The 15834-nt window shown below is 48.0% G+C and overlaps 2 protein-coding genes across 4 annotated transcripts in view; one reads left to right on the plus strand and one right to left on the minus strand.

Annotated features, from left to right (window-relative positions):
- The window catches only part of BICDL1 (BICD family like cargo adaptor 1), a gene marked incomplete at its 5' end in the record, with an annotated part of 82905 nt that overhangs the window by 27061 nt on the left and 40010 nt on the right, over positions 1-15834 (minus strand). The window lies entirely within an intron of this gene.
- LOC308534985 (uncharacterized protein) lies at positions 338-11217 on the plus strand (the record flags this gene model as incomplete). The annotated part of the gene is made up of 5 exons (XM_081113707.1): positions 338-376; positions 570-665; positions 9097-9646; positions 9736-10392; positions 10442-11217. 5 exons carry the CDS (start codon positions 338-340, stop codon positions 11215-11217), a joined length of 2118 nt encoding a protein of 705 aa, XP_080969833.1.

Consider the following 15834-nt stretch of genomic DNA (forward strand, 5'->3'; position numbering starts at 1 on the left):
CAACATCTTTTTTGTTGTTAATCCTCACCAGAGGATATTTTTCCCCATTGATTTTTAGGGAGGGAGGAAGGGAGGAGAGAGAAACATCTATCGGTTGCCATCCGCATACACCCCAACTGGGGCCAGGGATCAAACCTGCAACCTAGGTACGTGCCCTTGACCAGGAATCGAACCTGAGACCCTCTGGTGCGCAGGCCGGTGCTCTAACCATTGAGCCACGCCGGCCAGGGCTATTTTGTAACTTTTAATTCTCTGGGGGAGCGCTGGCTGAGGTGCTTGCTCATTTCCCACCCTAACCCACTTATTCTCTAATGCTGAAACAGCAACGCCAGGTATCATGGCGGGTCAGCACCTTCTCGAATACGCAGGCAGGCGAGTATTCTGAAAGAACGCTCCCTGCTCCCTGGATAAGACACAACTCGAGTCTTCCTCCGGGGCTCCAGCCCAGCCCCACTCAGGCGCTCCCCGAACACTGCCCAGTGCAGAGGAGAGCCACCGGACCGGCAAGGACGGCTCCATGCTTTTCTGGGTCGAAATGGGGGTCAGTAAGCTTTACGGTTCCCGGCGAGATCACCTGTGCCGAGCTGCTCAGGAAAGGCTTTCTGGAGAAGGTGGGACGCCATGACGCCGAAACGGTCGGCCAGCTGTTCAATGAGGCCTTCGCGGTAATGGTTACAGGCTCAATGGTTCTTTTTATCTTCAAGGGCGATATAACCAACTGTCTGTCTTCTTTTGGGTCCCACAGATTCGACAAATGTTGCCCCTCCCCTCCATCCCCAACTAGAGAGGCACGTAAGAAGAATCTTAACTTATAGTTCTAATTTTAAAACAACAATTCTCCCTGTCCAGGTAGCTCAGTTGGTTGGAGCATCGCCCCGATATACCAACGTTGCGGGTTCAATCCCTGGTCAGGGCACATACAAGACTCAACCAATGAATGCATGAATAAATGGAACCACAAATTGAGGTTTCCCTCTCTCTCTAAAATCAATAAATAAAACACAACAAAATAAAATGAAACCACTTTTTCCTTCATATTCTAAATTTAATTTCAGACACTGCCAGCTTGTTTTAGACTTCTTAATCACTTAAAAATATGTCAGTCACCCTTGCCTAAAAATAACGTTAATATTTACCAAGTCTATGTGCTAAGAACCATGCTAAATGCTTTAAATGCATTGTCTCAATTGTCTTACCAAAGTAAGGCCTAGCACCCTCAATTTACTCCTGAGGGAACAGGAAGTGAGGACACTTGCCCAACATCTCCGTAAGCGATGACATCAGAATGGCAAACTTTGGGTCATCTCACTCTCAAGTTAGGACTGCGATGCTGCCTTCTTTGATCTTGAAATAGTTTTTCCCATTTCTATGGCTCACTCTCAAAACCAAACTTTGTGAGTCCAATTTAGCAAGGCTTCTCTCTCTCTCTTTCTTTCTCTCTTTCTTTATTTCTGTTTATTTATTTATTTTTTAGCACTAAGCAATTTTATTTAAGACTCTTAAAATTTCTTCTAATAGAATTTAGGGCCCAGGAGGAAAATCCCATCTCATACGTGCTGCAGTGTGACTGCCTGCGCTGAATGCAGCTGAAACCCTCCCAGGGTTTCAAATACGTGTAGATTTGCAAAGTGCTGGGCAGTTCAGGCAGCTGACCTTATTCTGCGCATCACCGCCTTGACATGAATCCTGAGACACCGAAGCCACAGAGGGGCACTGAAGGCTACAAATCTAGCCCAGGTGGTCTCAGGTGTGGTCCTGTGGACGTGTCTCCTCTCAAAGCGACCTCCCTAGAAATAAACCGCGTCTCTTCCCCCCAGGAAGCCCGACTCCAGCATCTGAGTGCGTAACCACTGAGCATAAGGCCTCCTTTAATGTCCGACTCCTCAGATGTGCCAAGGACACAGTGCTCACAGGCCTTTAATCTACACTCTCATCTGAACTGCCAAGAGCCCCACGAAGCAGGAACCCAGGAATCACTGGCCTCATTCTGCAGACAGGGAGGTGGAGGCTGACAGGGAGTGGCACTGCCCTGGTCCCTGCCCGACAGGTTCTGTGCTCCCCCTCCAACCAGGTGGCCAGCCATTTGCCTGTGATGATGATGGAGGGGATGGATCAACCGGACGGACGGATAAAGCTACCATCTGCAAGGAACTAATGCACCTTTCAACAGAAATGATTTTCTTCTTTTTTTCCGAGATGGAATCTGGCTTAGATCTTTAGACCCATCAGAATGAATATTATCTATTTCTGCACATAAATTAAGTAACACAACTCGAATGTTCTAAATGCTTTCTGATCAAAGTATCAGGAAACCTACAAAGCCCTTTTAGCTCCATAATCAATTTCCCAGCTTCTCTGAAGTTCTTCAAGTAGGAGAGTTAGTTAGCCAGGGTAACCAAAGGGACCCACTCCACTCCTGAGAGGAGGTGGCCTGATGGAAAGAGAGTCAGGTGGTCAGGGTTACAATTCCTGTTCCACCATCATATGTGGACGAGTTGTTATGTAATTTAACCCCTCTTTCCCAAATTATAGACATGTTTCTCCTTCACACAGTAACACAAAAAGGGTGGGTCTAGAGCAGTGGCTCTCAACCTTCTGGCCCTTTAAATACAGTTCCTCATGTTGTGACTCAACCATAAAATTATTTTCGATGCTACTTCATAACTGTAATGTTGCCACTGTTATGAATCGTAATGTAAATATCTGATATGCAGGATGGTCTTAGGAGACCCCTGTGAAAGGGTTGTTCGACCGCCAAAGGGGTCGCGACCCACAGGTTGAGAACCGCTGGTCTAAAGGAACACCCATTTCCCTATTTCTTATTCAGGACTTTGTGGGTTGAGTCAAATCACTGAAGTTGAGGGAAATAAAGAAAGAAATATTGCATTGCTACAAATTTAGGGCAACTGTGTAAAACATTAAACTTTCCAAGGATCAGTTGTTTTTCTTAAAAACCAAGTACTGAGCCCTGGCTGGTGTGGCTCAGTTGGTTAGGCGTTGCTCTGTGCACCAAAAGGTTGCCAGCTGGATTCCCAGTCAGTGTATGTGCCCAGGTTGTGGGCTCGATCCCTGGTAGGGAAGACAGCCGATAGATGTTTTGCTCTCACGTGGGTGCTTCTCTCTCTCCCCACGTTCCTCTCCCTAAAAATCAATAAAAATATTTTAAAAATCCACACAAAAAAACAGGTACTGAGAACACCATGTAAACGTCACAGGGTGCTGTCACAGACACAGTCCACTTTGGGGTCGGCACTGAAAACAGCCTGTTAAGTGACTCAGCCAACATCATGAAGGTGTGGGTCAAGCTAGAAAATAGGGGGAAATACAGAAATATTTCGCAGCCATACCTTTCGGTTCTGGTCTCCTGGTGACCTTTCAAAGCTATTCAGTAGCCACCCAATCTCCAGGAGCCACAGCTCTCTTGGAGATGCAAATTTTCCTACCTAGGTGTAGGGCAGCAGTCATGGCCCTTGGAAATAAGAATTTTCCTCCTTCCAGGTTTTGGACGAGGAGGTGGCGGCGGCCTGATCTTAGAACAGTTCATTCTGATCATGGAAAATGGCAGGACAGGACTCATGGTTTATTTCTGCACATGGTGGGTTTTGGCTACCACGTCTGATTAAGTAGCCAGGAACAGTGGCGGCAGAATTGTGGCAAAGAATGCCATCGGTAATCAATAATACAAAAAGGATGGTGTGATTTCAGCTCTGGTTTTTCTTGTTCTTCAACTCAAAATTGTTTTCTATGAGAGTAACAAACGTTCAGAATTTTAAAAAAGTGGGGGGAGGAGAGACCAAAGGACCGAAATGGAAGTTAAAGTCCCGTTCTCTAGTGATAGCGCTGACATCACCCCCACTGGAGTTGTTTCTTCTCTGAATTTTCTATTCATATCTGTCGAAAACATTACCAAAAAACTTACCTTTAAAAATACACATTTAACGTCTTTCTATGTCAATATGTAGATCTACCTTATTCTTTTTAACAATGGTCTGATACTTAGTTATACAAATATACCATAATTTATTGAACTAGTCCCTACCTGTGAACATTTAGAGTGTTCCAATTCTTTGCTGCAAAAAAATCAAAAAAATCCTTGCTTACCTATCTTTGTCCTAGAAATGAATACATTCTTGTGAGTGGAATCACAAGGTAAAAGGATCCGCATATTCATTTTGATAGGTATTGCCAAACTGTCCCCCCGTGAGCATTGCCTTAATTTATATCCCTACCAACAGAGTACAAATATGTCTGCTTCTCAATACTTTGCCTCCAGTGGGTATTATGAAACATGTTAGACTTTAGATATTGATTTCTAATATTCTCAAATTTTCTCTTACTTTCATTCCATACAGCTTGGATGATTATAAAAACAAGACATTTGAGAAATAACTCTAATTCTGTTAAAGAATGCTGAAGAGTTTAACACTTAAATAGCCCTTGAGCTATCTGAAGCGAGCTCCTTTTATAATGTGAGTGCTTGGGTTGTTATCATTAATAAATCTTCAAAATGGCAAAACAAAACGGACGTTGTATAGGCAGCAAAATATCAGATATAAGTTGTACTAGTAGCAACACCTTTACCGATACAGCTCCTAGGGCAGTGGAAACTAAAGAGAAAATAAACGAACGGGACTACATCAAAACAGAAAGCTGTTGCACAGCAAAAGACCATCAACAACACAACAAGAAAGCCCACTGCATGGGAGAACATATTTGCGAATGTTATATCTTCAAAATTGACAGGGAACTCATACAACTTAATGAAAGGAAGATAAACAATCCAATAAAAAAATGGGCAAAGGACCTAAATAGATACTTTTTGAAAGAGGACATACATAAGGCTGAGAGACATATGAAAACATGCTCAAAGCCACTAATCATCCGAGAGATGCAAATCAAAACAACAATGAGGTACCACCTCACACCTGTCAGACTGGCTATCATCAACAAATCAACAAACGACAAGTGCTGGAGAGGATGCGGAGAAAAAGGAACACTCGTGCACTGCTGGTGGGAATGCAGACTGGTGCAGCCACTATGGAAGAACAGTATGGAGTTTCCTCAAAAAGTTAAAAATGGAACTCCCATTTGACCCAGTGATCCCACTTCTAGGAATAAATCCCAAGAAACCAGAAACACCAGTCAGAAAGGATATATGCACCCCTATGTTCACAGCAGCACAATTCACCATAGCTAAGATTTGGAAACAGCCTAAGTGCCCATCAGCAGATGAATGGATTAGAAAACTGTGGTACATCTACACGATGGAATACTATGTGGCTATAAAAAAAAGGAACTTTTACCATTTGCAACAGCACGGATGGAATTGGAGAGCATTATGCTGAGCGAAATAAGCCAGTCGGAGAAAGATAAATATCACATGATCTCACTCATATGTGGGATATAATGAACAACATAAACTGATGGACAAAAATGGATCTAGAGAGAAGGTGGCACCGAGCAGACCATCCAACCGCAGGGAGAAGGTGGGGAGAGGGGTTAGAGGTCAACCAAAGGACTTGTATGCATGCATATTAGCATGACCAATGGACACAGACACCGGGGCGGTGGGGGCTTGCCCTCAGGGGTAGGAGTGGTGGTGGGGGGCAGGGTTAATCAAGGGGAAAAAGGAGACATGTAATACTTTAAACAATACAAAAAAAAACAACACGGATGTTGTGTTCCTTTTCCCCAAATGCTCAATGTGGTCAGTGGACCATCTTGGACAGATTACGCTCTCCCCCCTGAGCAGAGCTGTTCCGTGATTACTCTTCTTCTTGACGTGATTAATAACATACGAACATTTCCCCCAAATGGAACATTTAGATTAAATTTGTTTAAATTGGCCAAAGCAGAACTGTTAACTATATACTTTCTTGTTAAAAGGAGGAAAGGAAATTGCATTAGTTACATGTGAGCATCCATTTAACTTGTTTGTCAAAAAAGGAAAAAAATGAACCAATTAACTTAGAAATCATAGCAGGAAAGATATACTATTTTAATACTTTGCCTGACTTACTGAGCTTTAAGAAAAAACTCTCAGCCAGGCTGGTGTGGCATCAACCTATGAACCAGGTCCATGATCCATTCCCAGTCAGGGCACCTGCCTGGGTTGCAAGCTCGATCCCCAGTAGAGGGCGGGCAGGAGGCAGCCAATCGATGATTCTCTCTCATCACTGCTGTTTCTATCTCTCCCTCTCCCTCTATCTGAAATCAACAAAAACATTTTTAAAAAGAAAAACGATCAGTGCTCTCTCTCTAGACCACACCTGTGCCTTTCCCCACCCCCATCTTTCCCCAGCACTCTCTTCCGAGCAAGCATGTCAGACTCGAGGTCGGTGGCCGCGTGCCTCGCTTGCGAGCCTGCCATTCCCCACCTCCTTCCCCCAGGTGTGTTCTCCTTGCCTGTCTTTCTCCTAAGCTCCAAGGACCCGTCTTTTGCCTCAGTAACTTGTTTCCTGAGCCCATGCAGCCCAGCTGACTTACTTGTACCCCTGGGACTTTCTAAATAAACTTTGGCTTGTATTTGAAAAAAAAGGAAAGAAAAAAAATATCAACTTTTTTTTCTTTTTTGCCAGGGCATGATGAATAACAGGCCTGAACTACCTCGGGCGTGGCAGTGAGAGTGACAATCCGGATGATGACACCATAGCAACGCCTCACGTATCAAGCATCTCTTACGTGCTCCACCCTGGTGTGAGCATTTCATGCTTATTAATTCATTTAATCTTCACAATAACGGGAGAAGGAGGTGGTCTGACTCTACCTGCAGATGAGGACACCAAGGGTGAGTCATTTTCCCAAGGTCATACTTGTGCTGGTAGGTGCTGAGCGGGAATTCCCACCAGACCTTTAGCTTCTGCACTTGTCCTTTCAGCCTCCACACAGAGCACCCCTTTCCCGGCCCCCCTTTGCTCCCTCTCAAAAATGCTCATTGAGGTGAAAGTGACGTTAGAGCCACTACCTTGAATTTATTCTCATTTCAGACAGAGAGGGAACTATTTAAAATCATTTGTAATGTACTGAAGTTGAAAACTTTGCTAATTTAGAACGCTATTTTCAAAACAATTGAATCTATTTTTCAATTTAAATGTAAAGAGAACCCCACTGCAGAATGCTTTTAAAATATTGTTAGCATTTTGTTGACCCCCCATCAGTCTTTCTACGTGTGTGTACACACTAGATGGGGGCCACGGCTCATTGTTTCACTGGAAATAACTTTAAGGGAAGAGCACAATAACAGTTTCATTATCCTCCTTCCAACCACTGTCACCAACGCAATCCTTCAGCATCAAAGACCAGCAACTTGGGCACCAAGTTGAAAAAGGAAAAAAGGACAGATGCTAATTGTTAATCTGCTTTTGTTTCTAAAACAGGGCCGTTATTCAATGTCCAGGTCCTATTGCTACTTAATAAAAATTTAAAAAAAAAACCACTTCAGAAGAACTCAGAGAAAATATATTTTTCAGTTTTTATTTTTAAATGTTCTATGAGGGCTCCTACAATAAGACAGGCCCCAGATATTCCCAATATACTGTATTCACAACCAGAGCTTTTGATTCACGAAGTCTTTTTTTTTTTGAACCAAAATGACACACAATCCTGTGTGTTAACTTGATGGCCTGGCCCTGTGCACTAATTCCAATGTGGACGGGACACTTGCTCTCTATGCTTGAAACTAAGGACAGAGACAAATGCATAAGACTCAGCTCCTTGCCGAAACCGGTTTGGCTCAGTGGATAGAGCGTCGGCCTGCGGACTGAGGGGTCCCAGGTTCGATTCCGGTCAGGGGCATGTACCTGGGTTGCGGGCACATCCCCAGTGGGAGATGTGCAGGAGGCGGCTGATCGATGTTCCTCTCATCGATGTTTCTAGCTCTCTATCTCTCTCCCTTCCTCTCTGTAAAAAATCAATAAAATATATTAAAAAAAAAAAAAAGACAAAAAAGACTCAGCTCCTGTGCGAAAACTGTTCCAAACTCAAGCTCAGAAAGAAACACCGTCTTTCTTCTCTACGGGCTGCTTCCCTGGGTGACCTCAGGCAGAATGTCTCCCCACCTGTAAAATGAGGACCAAGTGGTAGCTACCTCAAAAGGTCATTGTGAGGGTGGAATAAATTAATACGTGCAAAGGGCTTCGAAGGTGCCTGGTCCCACTAAGTACTAGACGTGCTAGCTGTTGCTATTTTTGTCATTTTCAGCACTATTATGTGATTTCAGATCTGATGTTTGCCTTGGCTGGCTCAAGTAGTTTAGCCAGGGGTGGGCCACAATGGGTTCTTAAACTGGACCGGAGGGCCAGAACAAAAGCATGGATGGAGTGTTTGTGTGAACTAATATAAATTCAAAGTCAACATCATTACATAAAAGGGTACGGTCTTTTTTTTTTTTAGTTTTATTCATTTCAAACGGGCCGGATCTGGCCCGCGGGCCGTAGTTTGCCCACGGCTGGGTTAGACTCTAAACTTTAGAGCAGTGGTTCTCAACCTTCCTAACGCCGCGGCCCTTTAATACAGCTCCTCATGTTGTGGTGACCCCCAACCATAAAATTATTTTCGTTGCTACTCCATAACTGTAATTTTGCTACTGTTAGGAATCGTAATGTCAATATCTGATATGCAGGATGTACTTTCATTGTTACAAATTGAACATAATTAAAGCATAGTGATTAATCACAAAAACAATATGTAATTATATGTGTTTTTCGATGGTCTTAGGCGACCCCTGTGAAAGGGTCGCTCGACCCCCAAAGGGGTCGTGACCCACAGGTTGGTGACCCACAGGTTGAGAACCCCTGCTTTAGAGTGTCGTCCCAATACGCCAAGATTCTGGGTTGGATTCCCGGCTCAGAGCAAGAAAGAAGGAGCAACCAATCCATTAAAAACAAAACACCCGACATTCAAATCACCGGCACAGAAATGTCTAAAAGATTAAATATTAATGAGGGCAGATCTTGAAGAGTCTGAGAAAATTTGGCACAGGGACTGACGGAGGATGCAAAACGCCAGCCCTGAGGCAGCGCTGCAGGGAATGTAGGCAGGGCCTTCACCCAGGATGGCGGCAGCGCTGCAGGGAATGTAGGCAGGGCCTTTACCCAGGATGGTGGCAGCGCCTTCACCCAGGATGGAGGCAGCGCTGCAGGGAATGTAGGCAGGGCCTTCACCCAGGATGGCGGCAGCGCTGCAGGGAATGTAGGCAGGGCCTTTACCCAGGATGGCGGCAGCGCTGCAGGGAATGTAGGCAGGGCCTTCACCCAGGATGGCGGCAGCGCTGCAGGGAATGTAGGCAGGGCCTTCACCCAGGATGGAGGCAGCGCTGCAGGGAATGTAGGCAGGGCCATCACCCAGGATGGCGGCAGCGCTGCAGGGAACATAGGCAGCGCCATCACCCAGGATGGTGGCAGCGCCTTCACCCAGGATGGAGGCAGCGCTGCAGGGAATGTAGGCAGGGCCATCACCCAGGATGGTGGCAGCGCTGCAGGGAATGTAGGCAGGGCCATCACCCAGGATGGTGGCAGGGCCTTCACCCAGGATGGAGGCAGTGCTGCAGGGAATGTAGGCAGGGCCATCACCCAGGATGGTGGCAGCGCCTTCACCCAGGATGGAGGCAGCGCTGCAGGGAATGTAGGCAGGGCCATCACCCAGGATGGTGGCAGCGCCTTCACCCAGGATGGAGGCAGCGCTGCAGGGAATGTAGGCAGCGCCTTCACCCAGGATGGAGGCAGCGCCTTCACCCAGGATGGAGGCAGCGCTGCAGGGAATGTAGGCAGGGCCATCACCCAGGATGGAGGCAGCGCTGCAGGGAATGTAGGCAGGGCCTTCACCCAGGATGGAGGCAGCGCTGCAGGGAATGTAGGCAGGGCCATCACCCAGGATGGCGGCAGCGCTGCAGGGAATGTAGGCAGGGCCTTCACCCAGGATGGCGGCAGCGCTGCAGGGAATGTAGGCAGGGCCATCACCCAGGATGGTGGCAGGGCCATCACCCAGGATGGCGGCAGCGCTGCAGGGAACGTAGGCAGGGCCATCACCCAGGATGGCGGCAGCGCTGCAGGGAACGTAGGCAGGGCCTTCACCCAGGATGGAGGCAGCGCTGCAGGGAATGTAGGCAGGGCCATCACCCAGGATGGAGGCAGCGCTGCAGGGAATGTAGGCAGGGCCTTCACCCAGGATGGAGGCAGCGCTGCAGGAAACGTAGGCAGGGCCTTCACCCAGGATGGAGGCAGCGCTGCAGGGAACGTAGGCAGGGCCTTCACCCAGGATGGCGGCAGCGCTGCAGGGAATGTAGGCAGGGCCTTCACCCAGGATGGCGGCAGCGCTGCAGGGAATGTAGGCAGGGCCTTCACCCAGGATGGTGGCAGGGCCATCACCCAGGATGGCGGCAGCGCTGCAGGGAACGTAGGCAGGGCCATCACCCAGAATGGCGGCAGCGCTGCAGGGAACGTAGGCAGGGCCATCACCCAGGATGGCGGCAGCGCTGCAGGGAACGTAGGCAGGGCCTTCACCCAGGATGGAGGCAGCGCTGCAGGGAATGTAGGCAGGGCCATCACCCAGGATGGAGGCAGCGCTGCAGGGAACGTAGGCAGGGCCTTCACCCAGGATGGAGGCAGCGCTGCAGGGAACGTAGGCAGGGCCTTCACCCAGGATGGAGGCAGCGCTGCAGGGAATGTAGGCAGGGCCTTCACCCAGGATGGCGGCAGCGCTGCAGGGAATGTAGGCAGGGCCTTCACCCAGGATGGTGGCAGCGCCTTCACCCAGGATGGCGGCAGCGCTGCAGGGAATGTAGGCAGGGCCTTCACCCAGGATGGCGGCAGCGCTGCAGGGAATGTAGGCAGGGCCTTCACCCAGGATGGTGGCAGGGCCATCACCCAGGATGGCGGCAGCGCTGCAGGGAACGTAGGCAGGGCCATCACCCAGAATGGCGGCAGCGCTGCAGGGAACGTAGGCAGGGCCATCACCCAGGATGGCGGCAGCGCTGCAGGGAACGTAGGCAGGGCCTTCACCCAGGATGGAGGCAGCGCTGCAGGGAATGTAGGCAGGGCCTTCACCCAGGATGGCGGCAGCGCTGCAGGGAATGTAGGCAGGGCCTTCACCCAGGATGGTGGCAGCGCCTTCACCCAGGATGGCGGCAGCGCTGCAGGGAATGTAGGCAGGGCCATCACCCAGGTTGGTGGCAGCGCTGCAGGGAACGTAGGCAGGGTCATCACCCAGGATGGTGGGTAAGAACAGAGAAGCCCCGAAAGGTCTCGGAGGCAAAGAAGAAGGTGGACCCACAAACGCAGGCCGGAGAGCAGCATTCCTGTCCGGTTACCTCGCGCGTGCGCTGTCCCCAAACACGCCTCTCGGAGCCGCCGCCCTTTCGCTCAGGGCTGAAAGCACTGCGTGTGGGAGGGCTCCCAGGAGGTGACGTGTCTGTGCTTCAGAGGAGGTTGCGGGAAGAGACTTGGAAAAGACAGGAATCATCTTCTCAGCATAAACAGGAAGGGCCAGGGGAAGGTGGGTATTGGAATGGCATTCTACTTCGTCCATTTTAATTTGGGGCAGCGATGGGAATGGCGGGGGAAGCACTCAGGAACTCTTCACTGGAAGACAAATGGAGTCCCTCAAAAAATAACTGCCACGTCTAATCCTCATTAAGAAAGAAAATCCCAGTACTTTTTTTTTCCCTTTTGGTCGTAGGGCTCACCAGGGCACGCGTCTAGACTTCGAAAGGAAGGTTAAGAAGTTCAAACGTTCTTGTTTGGAGCTGGAGAGGGATTAAGGGGAAACTGCTTTCACAGTGGCGGCCACTTTCTTCCCACCACTGTAAAAACAAACGATTAATCCAATTAAGCCTTTTTCTTTCCCCTGGACCTGTCTCCAGCATTCTGCCTATTGGAATGTCTCTCCCTGAAAATTTTCACCTGATAAATTCTTAACCTGAACAGCCCAGTTTTCCCATAGGCAACCACTATATTGCTTTTATAATCTGCCAGGAGAGAATTACAACATTATTCGCAGTCCTATTACACTCTATTTTGTTTGTTTACCACCCACTGTTTTATTTATTTACACGTCTGCTTCCTCTCTTACACGGTGAAGGACGCAAGGACAGGAATCGCACCTCCTATTTATCTTTGTTTCCCTAAAAAAGTACACGGCACATATTAGGGGCTGAAATGTTTGCTGTACGAGGTAAAATCTGAAAACCTTACGTAAGTACTTTCTGAGGTAGAAAATGGAAGTGGGATTAAGCTAAACCCCCAGAGTGTCCCTTTGTAAAGTACGAGCAGGATCATCGGAGAATTAATGAGGCAATTCCCTTTGATGTAAACAGCCCATGCCAGGAAAGGCACCATTCCCTCTGTGAGGTCGCCGTGGCTCAGGCTTCCGTGCGAAGTGCCCGTGACGGATCCGCGGATTTGCCGCTGGGTGCTTTACCTGGGCCTTCACGCTGCTTCTCAGGTGAAAACTTTTCTCCTTAGAACCCACCCCTGGTCTTTCCCCGAGCCTTCTGTAAACCTCACTAAACTCCTGCCTTTTAAAAGGTTATTTTTTGATAGTTGATAGATCGGAAAGCCCTTTTCGGAGCTTGTTATGAAACAGGCGCCCTCTCAAAACAGCGTATGTGGGAGTAGGCTTCAGATTTAGATTTCTCGTGTCCTGTTAGGGTTGAATGCAACAGAGTAAACCTGAAGGAAGGAAGACGATGAATGCGTATTTAGCACTCGCTATGTCTGAGCGCGGATCTAGGTAACATACCTTACTTCACTTTATCTGAATGCTATGTGTGGGGTGTGTCCTGTTAACCGACTCCATAGATCAGCGGTTCTCAACCTGTGGGTCGCGACCCTTTGGGGGTCGAACGATCCTTTCACAGGGGTCGCCGAAGACCATCGGAAAACACATCTATAATTACATATTGTTTTTGTGGTTCATCACTATGCTTTAATTATGTTCAATCTGTAACAATGAAATTGGGGGTCACCACAACATGAGGAACTGTGTTAAAGGGCCGCGGCATTAGGAAGGTTGAGAACCACTGCCACAGCTGAAGAAACAGAAGCTGGAAGAGATTAAGTCACACAGTTGAGGCCACTCAGATTATCAAACGATGGCGCTTGTATTCACAATGCACGTCTGATCCCAAAGCCCATGAAAACGCCAGCACACACGACTGTGCCTGAGAAAAAGGCTGTCACCACAGCTGCTGGGGTTTAGCAGCAAAAACCAGACCTCCGGTTGGCCATTCTTCCAGAATGCTTTGAGACCTCTTCTGTAATTTATCTCCAGCCCTGACCTCTTCTCTGACCCCAGCCACCTGCCTTCTCACCACGTCCACTTGGGCAGCTCACATGCAGAGAAACCCCACTCCGGGCTGACGGCCTCCACCCATGGGTGCTGCGTCTTCCCTCCTCAGGAGATGGCAACTCCATCCCGAGGCATTTCAGGCCCAAACACAGGAATGACCCTGGACTCCCTTCCTTCCCTTTATACCCACATCCGATCCAGCTACAAATCCCGGGGGCTGTCCTTCGAAATTCACCTCAGAGGGCTGATCTGAGCATGAAGGGGTTGGTATTTTAAAGCCGTTTAAGCCGTGCTGGCACATAATGAGCACTATGTGAGTATTTACCGAGTAAAATAAACATCCGGCATCTACCACGTCTCCCTGCCTCCATTCTCCCACCCGACTACGGACTGCAGGGAGCGCCTAGCTCAGCGGTTCTCAACCTGTGGGTCGCGACCCCTTTGGCGGTCGAACGACCCTTTCACCGGGGTCGCCTAAGACCATCCTGCCTATCAGACATTTACATAACGATTCATAACAGTGGCAACATGACAGTTATGAAGTAGCAACGAAAATAATTTTATGGTTGGGTCACAACATGAGGAGCTGTATTTAAAGGGCCAGAAGGTTGAGAACCACTGGTCTAGCTGGTCTCCCTGCTCCCAGCGGCGTCCTGCAGCCAACTCTCCATCGCGCAGAGCAAGCCTAGCACCCGTCACGCCCGGTGGACGCAGCTCAGTGGTTGAGCGTCTACCTATGAACCGGAAGTCACTGTTGGATTCTCGTCAGGGCACATGCTTGGGTTGTGGGCTCAATCCCCAGTAGGGGGTGTGCAGGAGGTAGCCAATCAATGATTCTCTCTCATCATTGATGTTTCTCTCTCTCCCTCTCCCTTCCTCTCTGAAATCAATAAAAACGTATTTAAAAAATAAAGACAGTCACAGCATGTCACTGCTCAAACTCCTCTAGAAGCTTTCTGTATTATTCAGAATAAAACACGTAATAAAGTCATTATCGTGCCTTAAAAGACTGTACAAGATTCCTTCTCCTGCCCCAACCACCTCTCTATCTCCTCTTTTTAAAAATAATATGTTTTCATTGATTTTAGAGAGAGAGGAAGGGTGAGGGAGAGATAGAAACAACAATGATGAGAGAGAATCATTGATCGGCTGCCTCCTGCACCCCCCCCCGCCCCCCCCACCGAGGATCGAGCCTGCAACCCCGGCATGTGTCCTGACTGGAAATCGAACCCTGACCTCCTGGTTCATAGGTCGACGCTCCACCCCTGAGCCCCACTGGCCAGGCACTATCTCCTCTTGTGTCCTCTGCATCCTCTCTGTTCCACTCTCCTGGCCGCCGTGCTGACGCTGAGCACATTCTTACACCACGGCCTGCACTGCGATCCCTCCGCCTGGCACTCTCTGCCCTGGCACCTTCACAAGGTCTGTCTCTCACTCACTCGGGCCTCTGCTCAAATGTCATCCCATCAGAGAGGCCTCCTTTGTGCACCTGCCCTCACGTGTCAATCTCTAGTCCCTTCCTCCGTTTAGCTTTTCTCTATGGCACTTATCACGCCTGATATATACGCCTTTGTTAACTGAATTACTGCCTCTCGGCCCTTGATACCAGTTCCAAAGGGCAGGGCCTTCGCTGCCTCTGCCGCCATAATCCCAGCGCTCAGGAATGTGCCGGGCACACTGCAGACAAATTTGCTGAATCCAAGGAAAAACATCAATTCACTTATTTTTCACTTACAGCTGCTTATAACATACTCTGAAATGTCAGAGGGAACTACACAAATTCTATAAAATTCCCGTATTACAGAATGAGTTCACTTTTTAAACTTTATTTCTTGATTTTTCAGAGGGAGAAGAAGGGAGAGGGAGAGAGGGAAACACTGATTGGCTGCCTCCTGGACCGAGCCCGCAACTTGGGTACATGCCTGGACTGGGAATCAAACTGGCAACCTTTTGGTGCCTGGGGTGATGCCCAACCAACTGAGCCACACTGGCCAGGGCCAGAATGAGTTCACTTTTTACCTGAAAAACTTTTTAAATATTTTTATTATTAAATTATTAAATTTTAAAGACTTTTATTATTATTATTAATGTATTTTTTTAATATGGAACGCTTCACGATTTTGTGTGTCATCCTTCCGCAGGGGCCACGCTAATCTTCTCTGTATCGTTCCAATTTTAGTGTATGTGCTGCCGAAGCGAGCACGAGAATTTTATTTTTAAATCTTCCCTTGCATTTGAACAAAACTGACAGAAGATGAATCATGCCAGTTATTACCACTGCCCCCTAATTACTAACCAGTAGTCACAAAACTCTACATAAATTAGATTTAAATGCCCCCCCCCCTTCAGATTTACCTCATCTGTTATGTCCATTTTGCAAAAACGATTCAAACAGAATTCAAGCGTGATGCTATTTCCTTATAGAAAAAAATCCATGGCAAGATTTTTTTCTTAAAATCATCTCCTATTACATGTTTACACACAGAAATATGGAAAAGCAGAGTTGAAGTAGTCTGGTCATCTCCCTGTGGGCCATTCTACCAGCAAATC

This window comes from Myotis nattereri (genome assembly GCF_964212035.1).
Source record: "Myotis nattereri genome assembly, chromosome: 19".
Taxonomy (NCBI): domain Eukaryota; kingdom Metazoa; phylum Chordata; class Mammalia; order Chiroptera; family Vespertilionidae; genus Myotis; species Myotis nattereri.